At 40.0% G+C, this 17,266-nt stretch overlaps 1 protein-coding gene and 1 long non-coding RNA gene across 3 annotated transcripts; one reads left to right on the top strand and one right to left on the bottom strand.

Annotated features, from left to right (window-relative positions):
* Positions 1–386: 386 nt before the first annotated feature.
* On the bottom strand, positions 387–4,159 carry kcnmb2 (potassium large conductance calcium-activated channel, subfamily M, beta member 2). The gene is made up of 4 exons (XM_048258592.1): positions 3,991–4,159; positions 3,352–3,522; positions 1,851–2,046; positions 387–1,134 (listed from the first exon to the last, which is right to left on the bottom strand). The coding sequence occupies exons 1-4, from the start codon at positions 4,122–4,124 to the stop codon at positions 850–852; spliced, it is 786 nt and encodes a 261-aa protein (XP_048114549.1). The 5' UTR covers positions 4,125–4,159; the 3' UTR covers positions 387–849.
* Positions 4,160–12,263: 8,104 nt separating this feature from the next.
* Positions 12,264–15,795, top strand: LOC125308417. 2 transcript variants are annotated; one of them, XR_007195874.1, is made up of 8 exons: positions 12,264–13,257; positions 13,463–13,550; positions 13,657–13,809; positions 13,947–14,006; positions 14,452–14,661; positions 14,785–14,935; positions 15,046–15,125; positions 15,227–15,795. It is a non-coding gene; the product is annotated as an uncharacterized LOC125308417 (long non-coding RNA). The 2 variants fall into 2 exon arrangements; XR_007195875.1 differs by lacking the exon at positions 13,463–13,550 and having other exon boundaries at positions 12,266–13,257.
* Positions 15,796–17,266: the final 1,471 nt, after the last annotated feature.

Below are 17,266 nucleotides of genomic sequence, written 5' to 3'. Positions count from 1 at the left end.
TTTCTTGAATTTTTGGACAATGCAAAATCACTCTGAAAGCCTTATTCTGCCTTGTTATGTCATGATGAGGTGATCTTTTAAAAGACACTAGAACTGAGACCTGAACATGTACTAGGGAAAAATATACCGGGGTAGTTTAAAGGAACCGTATGTAGGATTTTGGCCAAAACCTGTACTACAATCACTTTCAAAATACTGTAGAGCGGTGTACACTGCAGATGTGGTAACTAGAGCAGAGCTGGCAACCCAGATGCCGAAACACTCAGGCTAAAACACAAATATTTAAACATCAACATCAGTTGAGGGCTGCAACTTCACTTTTTTAAATGAGGATATCCTGGCCGGACTACTGTTGTCAGTGATATAAGTATTTGAAATTAGCATGATTTCCTAATGTCTAGTGACAAATCAGGGCCATTTTATGATTAATTGAATTGAATTTCTTACATACGGTTCCTTTAACTGGTTAGTGCTGCCTGGTGCCAAATGTGGTTTATTTAATTTCCCATAAATGTTAAAATTCAGCATATTTGTCTCTAAATTATCTTTAATTCTTGTGTATACTATGTGCCAAATGTGGTTCATTTAATTTCCCCACATATTATGTTCAAATTCAGCAAATTTAAAAATTCTTAACAAAACCTGGAGGTAGTATGTTGTTGAGTCCCTGTTAAACCAGACATATACAATTCCTATGCCAACAGGGGATACACCAGCCCTCTGTATCACAAAGGGAAATGAAAATAGCCTTAAAAGACTGTCTTTCCCCTTTGTACAGCACTGCCTAGTGGCCTTCTGCACCTCTGCCAGTGCCACTGCTCCTGTCCATTGTGCCTGCCCTGCCTGTCTTTACTTGCTGATCTTGCCAATTTGCTCGCACAGGATGGAGAGGTACTGTGTGAGCTTCACCATGAGGATGATGAGCAGGCCCCCCGCCAGCATGCAGGAGGGCCAGAAGAGCGACTGGAAGACGGCGGCGCGGCCGTACAGCTGGGTCAGCAGAACCGCCTCCTGGCGTTCCAATGGGTCGTGGAAGCACGGCACCTGCTGCTGTGCCCGCAGCCGCTCGCCGATGTCCACGATGAGCGTGTGCATCACCGTCTGCTCCTTCTGGCACTTTGGCACGTAGAAGCACTGAGAGAACAACAGCAATAAAGAGCATCCATCTCATCATCATGACAACAACTAAAGGCGAGGCTGGAGTCCTTTTGTTGTGGTTGAAAACAGAAATAGATGAGTGGCTGGTGTGTTTGTGGACTGGAATAGATTGTAGTTACCATGTGCTCATTTCAGTGTACCATTTCTGGCATGTACATCTGACTAGTAAAGCTGGCAGGCCATTTACAACTTTATACTGTGGCTTTGATTGCTATTAAACAGAAGTATAGAATTGAATTGTGTTATTGTGTGTGTGTGTGTGTGTGTGTGTGTGTGTGTGTGTGTGTGTGTGTGTGTGTGTGTGTGTGTGTGTGTGTGTGTGTGTGTGTGTGTGTGTGTGTGTGTGTGTGCGCGCACGCGCGTGCGCGTCAAGGACACATATCTCATTGAGTCTTCACAGTGTATGTGGCCAAATGTAAATTAGGGACAAAACAGGGACATTGTACATTTCAATCTATTTTGAAAAGTTGAATAAATCACACATTCATTTAAAAATGCAACACCAAGTGTACCCCCTACCCACCCCTCTACACTGAAGTGGAATAAACTAGAACCAAATTCGCAAAAGCAGCATCTTAGCATTCAAAGCTTGATCTGCATTACTACCAAGGACACTGGACGTGCAGCGGGAGGGAGGGATGCTGCAGTGAGGCATGTCTCTCCTCCGGCCCTGTCCGTCCACGCAGCCTCACCTCAGAGTTCTTCTCAAGCACGTCCTCGTTGTGGGACAGCAGGGCCACTCGGTCTGAGGCGTTGACGCTGACGTACACCTGCAGGCAGGGGAACTTTGAGCTGCGCCAGCAGTCCACACCGCAGTTGTAGGAGCAGTTGATGTCAGCCATGATGGTGGAGTTCAGCACGGTACATACCGTCTCCTCTGTCCACACGCTGCCCAAGGGGAGAGGCTATTTAGCAACTTCATTTTTTAATCTAATTATGTGATACACATACTGTAAATACCCTATCAATACCATGGTCAACGCACAGACAGCATTGGAAAGAATTTCAATGTCAGATAATGCTACATACCATTACAGTCTTGATTTATTCTATTCCATGATGAACCACAATGATGATTAATTTACTGATTAGGCATGCAAGCAAGATAGAGTTTAGATTCTCTGCCCGAGCCCGAATTTGACCCGGCCCGACCCGATATTTCCAGCCACTATCCTCGGGCCGGGCCTGGCCGGGTCCTTGATTAAGCATTTTTTTTTTTTTTAAATCATTAGCCTACTTGGGTGGGGAGCTAAAGCTATGCCATAGTCAGACTCAGAAATATTATATATTTATCAAAGTAGGCCTAAGTAATAAGTGTATACAACGTTATACAAGTTAGGCTCAGAGTTACAAAATGTAATTTGTAATGTCATCTGCGCAACACGTGTCATGCGCAGCTTCTCCACTCGCACGCATCACATGCTGTGCTGTAGGCCTATTGTGTAGCTTAAGTGCAACGTGAAACTTGAAGATGTAAAGAAAAAAAAATAAAACAGGAGAAATAACTTCGATCAAGTTTGGAGAAAAGTCGGAGGTATGCATTTGTAAGGTATGCTTTGTTGCGTGCATTAAGTGCGCACGATGTTCACCACACAGCAAAAAGACTTTAAGATGAACATGAAGCAGGCTTGCCATGACAGAAATAATGATAGCCAGCCTTCAATGTCCTCTTATGTCACTTCTCCAAGCATACACCTGAGAGCGAGGCAAGCCCTCACAGAGAAATGCGAGTTTTGCTGCAGGGACAGAATTTTACGTTGTAAGTGACGTTTCTTCATTCGGATTCATTTGCAATCCATTCCATCCTGAATAAACATAGTTTAGCCTACATTCTTCATCCTCCGTTACATTATTCATTAATATAATTCTAAACGGATTTCTGTAGCTCAAACAGCTCGGAATTGTAGTTGAGAACGTCAGTTATAATGGCCCACGTATTTAAAAAATGTCGGGTTTAAATCGGACTCGGGCTCATCATTACAGTTAATGTGTCGGGCCGGGTCGGGCTCGGGCACAATGTGCACGGGCTCGGGTAGGGTCGGGCTTGATTTTTTGGGCCCGATCTAAGCTCTAAAGCAAGATCACTCTACAATGGATGGCCACCCCAATGTGTGGCATCCTGCCAGTTTTCATCTAGCCATGAGATGTGTGTGGTAGAAAACTGCCACCACTGTAAGTACAGTGGTCCCTCACCTCTCTGCGTACGAGCGCACCATTGTGATGCCAAGCAGGAAGTACATCATGACGGAGCACAGCATCATGCTGAGGCCCAGGAAGATGGCCCTGTCCTCGCCCGCCTTCAGAGCCGTCTCCGTCCGCCGCTTGTCCATCAGCTCATAGCCGCGAAACTTCTGATAGATGCTCCTGAGACAGGTTTAAGAGTCCAGATGACGGATTAATGACGTCTCATTCCAGTCATACGGCAGTTATTTACGTGTTTATTCAAATTCTGACTAATATTATTTCGCTTCTACTCCTCTATGATGACACATACTATTTCTATTTACATACTATTTGCATACTATTTAAGTCTCCAACAAGGAAAATATAAAACAATGAAATATTGATACAGTGTAGTTTAGATCCATAAATGGATCACTTAAAAAGCTCAGGTTTGAGAGGGTGACATATCTGCTGCTTTAGCAATGAGCTTGTACTTTGTTCTCACTATATTTACATCCTTCTGATGCCACCTCATTTAACAGATAGCTAAACATATTTAATACACAGATTAATTCAGATGTTGATAGTGCTGTGCCAGCATTCGTTTATAAGAGGATGTATACCTATAATTTCAATAAAAGAATCGTAGCCAAACACACAGGGATTTACTTTTTATCACTTCCTGAGCCTTGTCCAGCCTTGTTTCCCGCAACAAAGAACATCTTCCCTGAACCTCCTCGGTGGTGTTGGCACTGGCTGGAAGAGGGACTCCGATGAGTCTGCCGAAAGGATCTACAGCACATACAGAATTTTGGACACTTTAAGAGGTCATCTTTGACACCTTCACCGACCCATACAATGAATCTCATGTCACCAAATGGCTTTGAGTGGCTTTGTAAATTACACAAGGCTCTGTTTTGAATTGCTTTTAAAGATACAAATAGTTCAAATATTTAGATGTATACATTTTGACTATCTCATTCATGAATCAATGAATTCATGAGATATTCTACTTAACACAATAACTATTACTTTGTCATTTGTAGTCTTCTGAAAAATCAAGAAATACGACTGTATATTTCAGCTACACTGGGCTGCTCATGAAAGAAGATAAAAATAGAAAAGGCATACCTCTGATGCATATCCTTAGCACAAAGATTTTATACAGTCAGACGTAGTGTGACAACAGAGATGCATTTAGCTGTTTTCTGAATACTAGCCCTTTTCTGCTTCTAAGAAGAATCTCTGCCTCTCATCTTTAGTCCAAATGAACATAGCAATTAAAACAGTATTCCCACAACACAGTTGCATGAAAATCAACTCCTCCATGCAGACATCCCTCCCATTCAACTTCACACAAAACGGCTTTGTCTAATTCGGCAGTTTGATGGATTGACACAATTATGCCGTGTGCTGCCACATAATATAACCTTCATGAAAAACATACCTGCTGGTGCGCAGAAAGACCGCTGTCAACACAAACTCATAGCAACCACAGTGGCCCACCCAAAGGACACTGCGATACTGACCAATGGTCTGTGGCCTTCATTCATTAAAAGTGTACAGCTCCGCGCATATTCAGATAGCCACCTGGCATTATGAGTTATGAGAAGCGGGTCATTATGAGGTCAGTCGGTTGGAAGAAGGTCGATGCAGCTCCATTTTAGAGATTACCCCTTTATTGAGTGGGGTATTGGGGAGCAAGGATTTACAATGCACCCCTCTCATGCATTTGGAGCCTGAACGTTTGTCAATACTGCTGCTTTACTCACAGGCAGAGCATTGGATTGTTTTCAAGTGATTGTTTCAGTTCACAGAGACAGCCATAATCACAATTTTGGATTCACTGATGAGTGAATCTATCAATGTCAATCCAGAAGAGTCTATGGGGCTGCGCACTAATTCAAATCTTTGAGAAACTCGGACACATGCCTTTTTTAGGAGCATGAATGAAATGATATGATTAATCTCTTATCCGATTATAATATTACTGCAAATATTTATTATATTACTGCAGTCATGGTTTATACAGTTGGACAGATTCTAATCAATTACCCCTTTGGAATTTGTCATAACGTGAATGATTGCTGGTGTATTGAAACAGCCATCAGGTTACCATGATTTCATAAATTGAGTTAAATATTATACAGTAATCTAAACATTTGGTAAATCACATTTAATATCCAAGTGACCTACCTTTACAACAGAATATTTATTGTAGTTGTACACTCTCTTATCTGTGTGGACTTTGAACCATATGTCAGACCTGAGAAAAAGGGGATACTAATTAACATGTGGCATGATGAATGAAGGCACAGCGGAATTAGGAACGCAGACACTTACCACTATGAGTAACCAATCCCTTTGATTAGCCCTGGGCTATAACTCCTAATTCGCCTGCCCAAGATCCATCTTGCCTCTGTTAGTGGACAAGTCAAAAGTTGAGCCCAAGTTCAGTAAAAAGACCACTGAGGACCTACAGACCTCCTCCTTCTTCTCTCTACTGAGAATAGCAGCCGCAACCGCTTTTAAAGGCCTGTCACTGCCACAACAAGATTTGTGACTTTGCTTAACGCCTGCCTAGGCGGTGAACCTGCGGCATCCAGTGATTTCCCATCTGATGGGATAAGGAATGGAGCTGCTCTTTCTGAGCTGCTCTGTCCAGGCCTGACCTTGCAGTGCCAGTCCAGCCCCCACTAAGGTGACTCCATCAAAGCAAGAAAAGAAGTACTTCATAAATAACCAAAGTCACACTCCACTACACCACCCTGCTGCAGCTGCTGCTGCTGCTACTATTGCTGCTGCTGCCGCTTCACCCACAGCTGTCACGCTTGTGGGGAAACGGGCAGGACTTACCTGACATGTAATGCAAGTTAATACGATATTATTCAGGGCTGTGTGTCGTTATTTAATGCTGATGCCAGTTGTGGGGCGGTTTGACAATATATTGCGTTGACTGACAGCGAGAGTGATTTGTTGTCATGTAAAGACATTAATTGTGCTGTCTGTTGTGTCAGTTTTATGACGTGGGTGGTGTGGTTTACTGTACATGCATCTGACATCCAGGTCTGAGCTTCTGAATAATGGGCTTGTGAGTTGTCTCTGTTTTTACTTCAAAGCTGTACATTTGAACAAATGCATGCTAGGGTATTTAGCAGCCATGGAGGTTGCTGACTTCACATTCTCACAGTGAGGAAATATGTGAAGCGAAACTGATGAGGACACACTTCAAAGCCCTGTGAAGTTGAAAATGCTGCTCTGTGCAAGAATCCCGCCTCACGCTCCCCTGTCATCATTGTTTAAAGTGAACTTTCATCTGAGACAGGATATAAAATACTGTTGGTGACCTACAGATCTGGAGAGTTGATAGTGCTCATCTCAAACTTTTAGAAGTCTGTCCTGAATCACCCCTCAATCTGCCGTAATGAATGCATAATTCATCAGTGTCAGGAATTTAAAGGGCATTCAAGATTTACTGCAGCTGCAGTGTTAAAACTGTGCAGTAGGTGGCACTCATTTGACACTCCTCATCCACTTGTTTCCCCCCTGAAAGCTCTCTTCCAGACCCATGGCTGCCTCCATGTTTCAGATGTCAAAGGTTTGTTTGACTGACAGCTGTGGGTCTCCTCACACTTTTATGCTCCAGGTTTTAGTGTGTGCCAAGCCATTTCACAACAACAAACATTTACACCTGTTGCTGCAACACCGCTTTTCAAAGCTTCCCCCTATATTGATACACTGCCAGCAGCCTACTGAAATTTCTGACCAACTTCTGGAGAATGTTCCAGGGCGTCTGTCCTGCCTTGTCTGTTGGGTGATTATTGCTGTGCAACCCTGTGTTCAAAGGTTTCCTTCTTTAAAAAGACTCACATCTCACTGCCTGAACACCCTTGCCCGAGCACAATAAAAGCAGTGGCACTTGGTGCCATGTTTGGACATGTTAACCCCCATACAACGTGCCATGACGGAATGGAGTTGTGTGGAACTGGCACGATATCACATGGCCTGTTTATAAATATCTGAAAATGTATACATATCTCACATTCTGACATTTTATTCTAACTTAGGAAAGACCTTAGGCTACTGTTACTGTAATGACAGCAACTTCATTGAGGATATAAATTGAAGTTCCCCAGACTGCAGTAGGCCTATTTGACATATTGCTAGCAGAGCCATCAACCCTACCACAAATCTACAGCTGCTTCACTTCCTAAAGCTGTACACCACTTATCATGCCATAGACAGGAGCTTCCTCATAGTGTTTTATTACCCAACATGTCTGACATTGCAGATGGTGCAATAACAGTAACCATCACCATTTTTTTTCTGTGTCAGCATTTGTTTGCACAATATCTGTTTCACCTGTTCACATATGAACCCTAGTTTTACTAGCCTAGAAATCTAGAGGCTAGTCTAGCAACTCTCCGTTGGCTTGTGAGCTCGAAAAACTTCTATCAGGCCAATCAAATCGTGTATAGAGTTGTTAGGCAGACTTAACATAATGATTGATGGCAGAGTTGCAACGGTTTGGCTTGAATTCCCTGCTATTTGAAAACAAAGAAGATGGATGTTGCTGTTGGCCAACAGTGTGAGACGAGTTTGAACTAGCCAACTAGCTCTGCTGGTGGGAAAACGCATGGGACTCATAGCGCTGTCCTATTGCGTGCAGAGGGAATTTGAAAGACAACCGATTATCCTGCCCAGAACCTACATTTTAATGTGGGTCTGGCTCGTCAGGCTATAGTTTTACATTACTGTTATGTCAATTGTCAAGTCAAGTCAAGTCAAATTTATTTATATAGCACATTTCAAAGCAGCATTGCACCAAAGTGCTTTACATAAAATAATAATAATAATAATAAAAATAAAAATAATAATAATAATAATAAGAAGAAAAATAATAATAACAATCAGGCTTGGAATTTCACCATTCTGGGGGCAAGGCCACTTGGCTTTCAGTTGGGCATATTTGGTGGGGGGCACAAAGGCCACATGTCAGGGCACCAAGGCCAAAGTTAATACAGTAGTAGGCTATAAAAATGATCAAAGTTGTATTCACTGCAGTAGACCTGCATCACTGTATGAAACATTACAGAAACATGACATATTACATATAACTGTAAATCATCTGATCATCTAATATCTACAGATATCTAGGCTATATTTAACATTTATTTTATATTTGGCCTGTTATGAAATCATGTATTGAACAATTTAAGCACAGCTCAGCTTTAAGAAACTTAAATAGCCTAGATGCATGGTTAGCATATTGTGATCATTAAGGCTACTTTCACAAACTCTTAGTCAGCTGTCCTCTGATTTACCGATATCTAGGCGACATTTGTAATATTTATTTTGTATTTGGCCCGTTATGAAATAATGTGGAACAATTTAACCACAGTGTAAAACTTAAATCCCAAATTTGGAGACATGCATGTATGTTGAAATTTACTGCAAATTCAAAGCGGGATTACTCTTGAACGGCTAACTGTACAGGGGATTGCTTTACACCTTTCTGTTCGGTAAGGTCTGCTGTTTATTCTGATATATGGTTTGTCATATGTTAAACAAAGGGTTCGTGAAGTATTCCACCGAGATGAATGGGTAGGGAGATGGACGCAAAACCTTCAGTAGAATTTATGATTAAATTGAATGATATTATTCACTTTTCTCGCGAACCGTTCACCACAGCAATTAGCGGCTAACATCGTTTAAAAACTGAGAAAAAGCTCTTTTGTGTGATACTTGTCATATCTGTGTGATGAGTAGGCAACTTTGCGAGTAGTTCAACTGAGAAGAATGGGTGAATTTGGACGCACTCTTTCTTGCGCTGTCACTTTCTCCACTGCGTAATTTGCGCTGTGAATGCTAAGATTGTTTTGACAGGCCATAGGCTAAATATATATCGCTATTAGTAGGACGCAAAGCCGAATATTTAAAGAAGGGGGCACCAAGGTCACCGTGGCCTGTAAACCTCTGATTTTCAAAGGGGCGTCACGGCCAACGCAAGGGGCCGTCGTGGCCGCCGTAAAATTCCTACCCTGATAACAATAATACATATACATACATATAAACATATATATATAAAAAAGGGAGAGGTGAGGGAGTCAGGCAGTGTTAAAAGCTAGGGAGAAGAGGTAGGTCTTTAGGTTGGATTTAAAACTACTAATAGTGGGGGAGGATTTCACAACAACAGGAAGGCTACTCCAAAGCTGGGGAGCATAGACAGAGAAAGCTCTGTCACCTTTGGATTTAAGAGAGGCAGAAGGAACACAAAGAAGACACTGGGAAGATGATCGAAGAGGTCTAGGAGGACAGTAAGGAATTAAAAGATCACATAAATACTGAGGTGCTAAACCATGTAAAGCTTTGAAAACAAACAGAAGAATTTTGAAATTAATTCTTTGTTCCACAGGAAGCCAGTGCAGTTTAGCCAACACAGGTGAAATGTGGTCACGTTTCTTAGATCCAGTCAGTAATCTGGCTGTGGCATTTTGGACCAGCTGGAGTCTGTTTAGAGTAGATTTAGTTACACCTACATACAGTGAGTTGCAATAATCAAGCCTAGAGGAAATAAAGGCATGTATAAGGATTTCTAAATCACTGTAGGAGAGAGAAGACTTGAGCTTTGCTATTGTCCTAAGTTGGTAAAAACTTCCCTTGACAACGCTGTTGACTTGCTTATTAAAAGTCAGAGAAGAGTCTGTTGTAATTGTAACTGTCATATTCCATTCACAGGTCACAGTGAGAGGTCAACATCAACATAGGCCTACATCACAAAGCCGGTCAATAAGACCAGATCAATAAGACCAGTTAATATTGACAGACAGGGTCAGGTGGCACTTCCTGTGTGTTTGGGTTTATTTTTTATTTTATGTACATTATTAAAACTTATGCAGTGTTTTATATAATAATTACCTCTGTACACAGGAACCCCTGAAATTCATATAGGCTATTCTATAAGTGTTAATGGGAACCAGCACAGCAGTATACTGTCTTCAAATAACATTGGAACATTTTAAAATGGCAGTCTGAAACCTCTATCTGATCCATCTCACTTTCCCTGTAGATGGAAGCTCCACAGACTTATTCAAAAATGTATACCACTAGGTGTCTCTGTCCCCCAAGAGTTTGGTTTTGGTGATGCTCCTGCTGACCTTTACTTCTGATGCCATGCAATACTTATACCACCCTTACAGAAATTTCAGGTCCCTGGCGAACAGTTAGCGGGCATTTGCAGCAAAGTCATATTTTTACATGCAAATTAGGTTTCTGCCAGTTGTGGTAAAGTGTTGGGAATGTTGCAGCAAATTGGCAGCAATGTCATAGCATTGTCACCAGAAGTTCACTGGAAGTTTGCCATTATTGGTTAAATGTGGTGGTAAATCACTGGCGAACACATTTGCCACTAAACTTCTCATTGTTGCCAGAACTTTGCTGGAAGTTTGCCACTAGCGGCCAACCTTGGCACACTTCTGGCAATATATTCTAGTGAACTCATTTGTTTCTTACAAATCACCCACAAGTTTGCTGCAAATCTGCACTGTAAAAAGTCGTTTAATTTTTAAACCTATATTTACTGCAATAAATTAATTTATTTTTCTTTATTTATTTTTTTGAGTTACCAATAAGTAAAAACTGTGATTTTCGGAACTTAATATTTTCTATAAGAAAATTAATTTCATTGGACTTTAACACAAATTGATTTTCCAAAACTCATTTTAAAAGTTTATATCAGACGTAAAATGACACAACCTGCCCACCTTCCCCGGGGAAGTGAGACGTAATTGTGTTGGAAGTTAATCTAAAGTGGGCTGGAAAGACAATAAGCTTCCTACAAGGACTGTATTTACCGCAGAGAACGTCTAATAAGGGTAGGATGATTTCTGCATGACATGTAATTCCCATTTCTTCTTGAAGCCGAAATAAATCTGAGAATGTTTATCAGACATGCTTGGTTTTTACTGCGGGTAGGCTACGTTAATCTTAAATTATATCAATAGCCTAGGACGTAGGTAAAATAATGTTACCGTTAGCATTGGTTGAGTGATGGAGGCCAATTTGATTATTGATGTATTTGTAGAAAACCATAAATGCGGTTATAGGCTACCAAGTAAATTCATAACAGCACTAATTGTATCTTTCCATTGTCATCTCATTTGCTTATGACTATAACCTACTAACAGGAGCTAAATGAGTTAGCCACAACACGTTCGCTACGTGATGGTTTTCTAATGGAAAATATATAGGCTACCTGAAAGATAACCTGTCTATGATGCATCCTAAACACCGGGCTGGGACATTTCTGCTCACAGTCTCAAAAAGCATGAGTCAGTCATTCCCAAACACCCATATAGGCTACTTCAATCCTCTATTTTCAAAGGTGATTCAAGTAAGGAAGAGTATGGCTCAAAGTAAAGTAACTAGTACTGAAACTACATAAATTCGTCAAAGTGAATAATTTGTGTCAACTCGCTGCAATTTAGATTTATTAACGCACCCGTGATGATCTACATCTCCATTTAAACCAAATGTTTTAGAGCGCACGTTGAGAGATGTATCCAGGGCAGGGCTGGGTATTTCCCAGAATTGGGGCCTATTTCTGTCCACACACTCTTAGAAAAAAGGGTTCTTGTGGGTGCTAAATAGAACCATGGGGGTTCTTTGCCAAATAAATAGAACCTTTTGCCTGAAAAGGGTGCTATTTCTTACTCGCGAGGATTATTTGAACTTAAACGACCGTTTATGGAACCCTTTCCCGGAGAAGCTCACTCTGCTGCAGTGGATTTAACGGTAAGTGACACAAAGTTTTTTCTGCTTTTTCCCCATTCATAATCATTGCCCGTGTGGCCTGCCAATCGAAACATTAAGTGATACTTCTTTAACCAAAAGCAAGGGACGTTCCCCGTAAACGTCGGTGGGCGTTAACACATGACGGTCAGCTATCAGAAGTAGTAACGTTAACGTTAGAGGTTCGTTGAATAATGTTAGCAGCAGCTAGCTTCTAGCTATCATAGACATTGATTCACCCTAACGTTACTGGATCCATCATTAAGATAAGTTTTGTACTTTCTTGTCAGCCTGGCAATAAAATCAACTATCGATTATATGATTTCGAGCTTGTGTAGAACGACACTACTGTTCAATATCCTCCCTCTCCCCGATTGAGCTAAAGCTATCTACAGCTAGCCTGCTAGCGCTAGCTGTCGCTAGCTAGTGAACATAGAAGCAACGCAGAGTAATCAGCTACAAACGTCAGCTAACATACGATGCAAATGATTTGGCAATAACTAATACTTGATTAGCAGACTGTTTAGTTAAATTACAGGAAACCCAGCCAACAAGTTAGGATAGCTAACAGTAGCCAATAGTGCTATAACAGACTTCTGAAACACATACAGATAGCTAGCTACCAGTTGAACCTCGTTCATGTATCATGCTGGGCTCATTGCAAATTACAATATATTTAGTACATCTGTATAGCTAACGCTACGGCTCTGGTGTCTGTAAGACAATACAGGCATCTAAAAGAGGATGGAACTCACTAACTCACTACAATATGTACTTAATGTCTCTATGTCTTATTTTTTTATTTTAGATGAAGATGTCTGTCAATGGCTTCAGTCCATCAATTTAATTGCATTAATTCCATTACCTCCGATTATCTTTAAGTGTCCAATTTGTGATGTAAAGTTTTACCTTCCCAAATATTTGCAACATCTACAGCTACTTCATCAGCATCTTCCTGATTTCTGCATTGTTTGCATTATATTTAATGTAATGAAAGTCTATTGTCATACTTGCATTAACAGAACAGCAAATTGATGGGAAGACTGCTGGGGTTGACAGAGATGATGGTTGAACAACTGTTTCCTCTGATGAAACACAGTCTTGTTTTTGAGAGGTGGAAAAGTTATGCAAATCATCGTTGGTTCAGTGAGTATACTTCATTAATTTCTCCTGGTAAAGAGATTTGGTAAAGAGATTTTTTTCATGAAGGTTTTTAGGACCACATGTTATTTTTTTCTGCCTATAGACTTTTGTTATTTTTGTCCTGCCTATTGTTTAATAACGCTTAGCATCTCCTCTGCTACTAAAACCACGAGTAGGAAAATTCTAATTCCAATGATTGTTCATTCAGGTACCCAAACCATAAAAAATACACTGATGTCCTGTGGTGTCTGATCACTAGATATCCATTTCTTAATGACTACAGCTAATCTGGTTATGTATGTTATTTTTTAACGTTTTGTTATGGAAAACATTATTCCTCAATTGAATTCCTATACTACTCTGACTCTGTCTGAGTCTCATAATTCATGTCTTTACTCAAAGGAGACCCTGCTGGAGTGTCTTAGGAATAAGTTCAAAAAGGAAAGGTCTCCTTTGATAAACCTGACAACGGTGCAGGAGATTAAGAGAAAGTTTGGTGTCAGAAGACAAAGAATTGTGGACCATATGCCTCTGGAGGACCCACCTGGACATCAGGTGCCATTTTTACATTCTTGCTTGTCTTTAGCCCGTTTGTTTTCTTGTCTGTATGTCTATATGCTAGCTAGTCACAGTAGCCACTGTTTGTCAGTACAGATATCTTAATATTACACATTTCTCTTTGCTAATTTCAGAGAGCAAAAAAGTACAGAGTGGGGGTCCAGATGTCTTCTGATTATGAGCCAACACAAGAGGTTTGTAATATGTTTTTTTTTTTTTTTTTATCCCACCACCACCCCCCCACAATGGAGGACTATTTTTCTTTTTCTTTTCTTTGTCTCTTTTTTGTTCAATTTAATAATGATCATAAAGAGACAATACAAAAATACATCACTCATGAAAAATCAGAAAATAATCAACAAATAATAATCAACAAAAACAGTAATATCATCCTCCCTCTGCTTTTAGGAAGTGTGCCTATTTAATAAAGCATTCACTTATTTATCATATTTATTTATCTATTTGTCCGTCCAGGTTTGTAATATGTTTGTGAATGAAATGTTGAATCATACAGCAGTTAGGTCCGGCTACATTATTTATTTATTTCTGATTGAATGAAAGACTATCTGACTTGAGAAAATGTATATTATCATTGCTCACATACGTTTTGCATTCTCTGCATGTCTTTTTTTTTTTCAGATTATGTTGGACCTTGAAGCAGTTGGGGAGGACTACCACAGCTTTCAAGAGCATATAAACGCCATAAACAATTAGTTGTGCCGTCGTCAGCCAGATATTAGTCATATAATGAACAGGACGAGGCAAACTGTCTATAAGAGGGTAGAGCAAATGGGAAAGCCAACTGAGGAGGTGATGTAGATGTTCCAATTTCTTTGGGTGTCAGAGCTGGTGAGTAGCACAGTCTTATAGTAGTATTACTATAATGTGAGTTCAGTGCTGTTCAGGAGTAAGTTCTATAACCATTTATTGGTAACTACAATTTTCTCTGTTGTTTTGTTTGTTCATTTGTAGATGCATCATGAAATGAAGTTGCGGTTTGGACTGGACTTAGAGCTAAGCCTGCATAACACCCTCAGTATATTGACCCCTAACGTCATCAGAGGGGCTGACAGTGGGAGTCAGAGGGAGAGGCTGTCAAGCCTACGAGATACTAACACAGATGGTAAGTCACCAGCTTCTTCTTTTCCCTTGCACCCTTCAATTATTTAATAATAATAAGATCATTAAACTATGTTTTAATGAAATCATTCTTTGTTTTTTTTGACATTTCAGACCTTCAAAAAAGTGCTGCTGTCCTAATTTTGCCTGCCCTTTTTAAGGAGGATGCCAAGTTTCTGTATTGTTTAGACGAGGTATTTGATGTTTTTAACATTACAATTAACATTGCTTTATGTTGTCAATTCACATCATAGACTCTTACAGGAGATCCCTTGTACATTTCTCATTTGCATAGGAACCACTGAGCGTGTTTCCAACCATCATCTTCCAGGGTGGCGAAACTCCCCTCCTTGCCAGGAGAGCATCCATAAAGATGGATGGCATCACAATAGCAAGTGGAGAGATGGATGTGCCACATGCCCTCCAATGCAAATTTGTCATTGGCCCCTCCCCTGACATTGATGCCTTCTTAGGCCTTGTCTGTATATTTTGTTTATATTTTCTTTTTGATGTTCAGTACCAAAAAGAGGCCCACCACATTACTATTCTTTGAAAGACGCCTTAACCTGTCTATGTCTAAGCCCTCCACTCCAGTGTTGCGTGTGGAAAAAATGTTATCATAAAGTGTGTTTTATAATCATTTGAAATGTATTCATTTGTAAAAATGTAACTATTGCTGTTTTTTATGCAAGTAATATAGAAGATATGTTTAAGCAATGAATATGTAAATTAATGTGTAAATAGGTATCTATTGTTGTTTTGAGTGTCTTATGACACATTTTTTTGCGAGTAATATAAAAGATATGCTAAAGCAATGAATATGTGAATTAATGTAGAAATACTGAATACAGTATTTGAATGATATTTGACTGATGTGTCAATTTTTGATTGATGTTGTCTATTTGTATTTAACATTTCGTACACATACGCTACTTCTCATTAATTAGCACAATGAATGAATATGAATAATAATGAATTAATAAAAGTAATACTACTACTAATACAACTACTACTACTACTAATAATAATAATAATAATAATAAGTAGTAGTAGGCCTAGTAGTAATAAAACACACCTGGTAGTTATGGTTCCATTTAGAACCATTAGAATGTAAAATAATGGCACCCCTGATGGTTCATCATATAGAACCTTTTTAAAAGGTTCCATTTGGAACCATTTAGGGTGCCTTATTTGTATCAAAGGATGGAACCTTTTTAGGTTCCATGTGGAACCTTTTTTTCTGAGAGTGTAGTTTGACAAATTTACTTGTGCTGTATTACAATGCCCAGTTCACTACCTCAGTGGTGGTCTATTGCTATAACCATGCTACCTCTGTTGCCAAAACAGATAGATCATTAAGGCATATGGACATTCTGATATCTTGGAGTCTTGTGCAATTATCCATCTGGGGGCTTGGTAGAAATAAATCATGTTGTTATAGATAGATAGATAATGGAGGTGAGCTGTCATCTTGTAGCACTGGCTTGCAAAAGCTGATTTACTATAGCATTGCTATAGGCAACAACACATTTTTAAAGGGGTGGTTCAGGATTTTGGACATAGGACCTCATTTCCAAGTTAGCATGTGATATTTATCAGTGGAGACCGTTTTCAACACGTTTCATCCAGTCCTTCTAGTTGCAGAGTTTGCAGGTGCTAAGCAAGTCATCAGTATGTGTCAGCCTGCCACTAAAAACAGTCTTACCCACTCCACAGTACACCCAGGCAAATACATTATAACGGCAGACAAATAAATTATAACGGCAGACTGTCTATGTAAATGTGTTGATAATTTTATTTCTAACATTATTCTATCCTTGCATTTCAATGATCGCATAACATTTTAAGGGACTAGTTTCTTAGCAGCGGTTAGTAGTACTGCGTCGAAAAGTAAACAGAGAAGCGCACTCCAATCAGGATACTGTCGTGGAAAATGTCTACCCTGGAAATCTAGAGTTCTCGCGAGAGCACAATGGAACGACACCAATCTTGCAACCAAAGCGGCAATTGATTGGGAAGATGTATTCACAACACAACATATGATTGGCTCAATGTATTCACATCACACCACATGATTGGCTCAATGTATTCACATGTCGACGTTTTGCCGAGGAAGGGGTGGGATATGTGTAGACAACGTTACAAACTAACCCTATGCATTTCTATGGAGGATTTTTTGAGTGCTGTGTCTCCTCATTAGAAAGTCTCTGGTATAACTATTGCAATGCGATGCAAAGGTAGTTTTTATTTCTAACACTATTCTATCAACATAGACATTTACATCGATTGTCTGGCGTTATAATTTAAGTTGAAGGAAATAGCTCAAGATGACAAT

This window comes from Alosa alosa, chromosome 1 (genome assembly GCF_017589495.1).
Source record: "Alosa alosa isolate M-15738 ecotype Scorff River chromosome 1, AALO_Geno_1.1, whole genome shotgun sequence".
NCBI classification, from domain to species: Eukaryota; Metazoa; Chordata; class Actinopteri; order Clupeiformes; family Clupeidae; genus Alosa; species Alosa alosa.
This window is presented reverse-complemented; position numbering and strand designations above follow the sequence as displayed.

Bases quoted from the DNA above. Each gene is read 5' to 3' on its own strand.
- kcnmb2 (XM_048258592.1), bottom strand. From the start codon at position 4,124: ATGTGCTGTAGATCCTTTCGGCAGACTCATCGGAGTCCCTCTTCCAGC. The intron at 2,047-3,351 runs GTGAGGGACCAC...CCCCTTGGGCAG, and splicing joins GTGCGCTCGTACGCAGAGAG to CGTGTGGACAGAGGAGACGG. The intron at 1,135-1,850 runs GTGAGGCTGCGT...TTGTTCTCTCAG, and splicing joins TGCTTGAGAAGAACTCTGAG to TGCTTCTACGTGCCAAAGTG.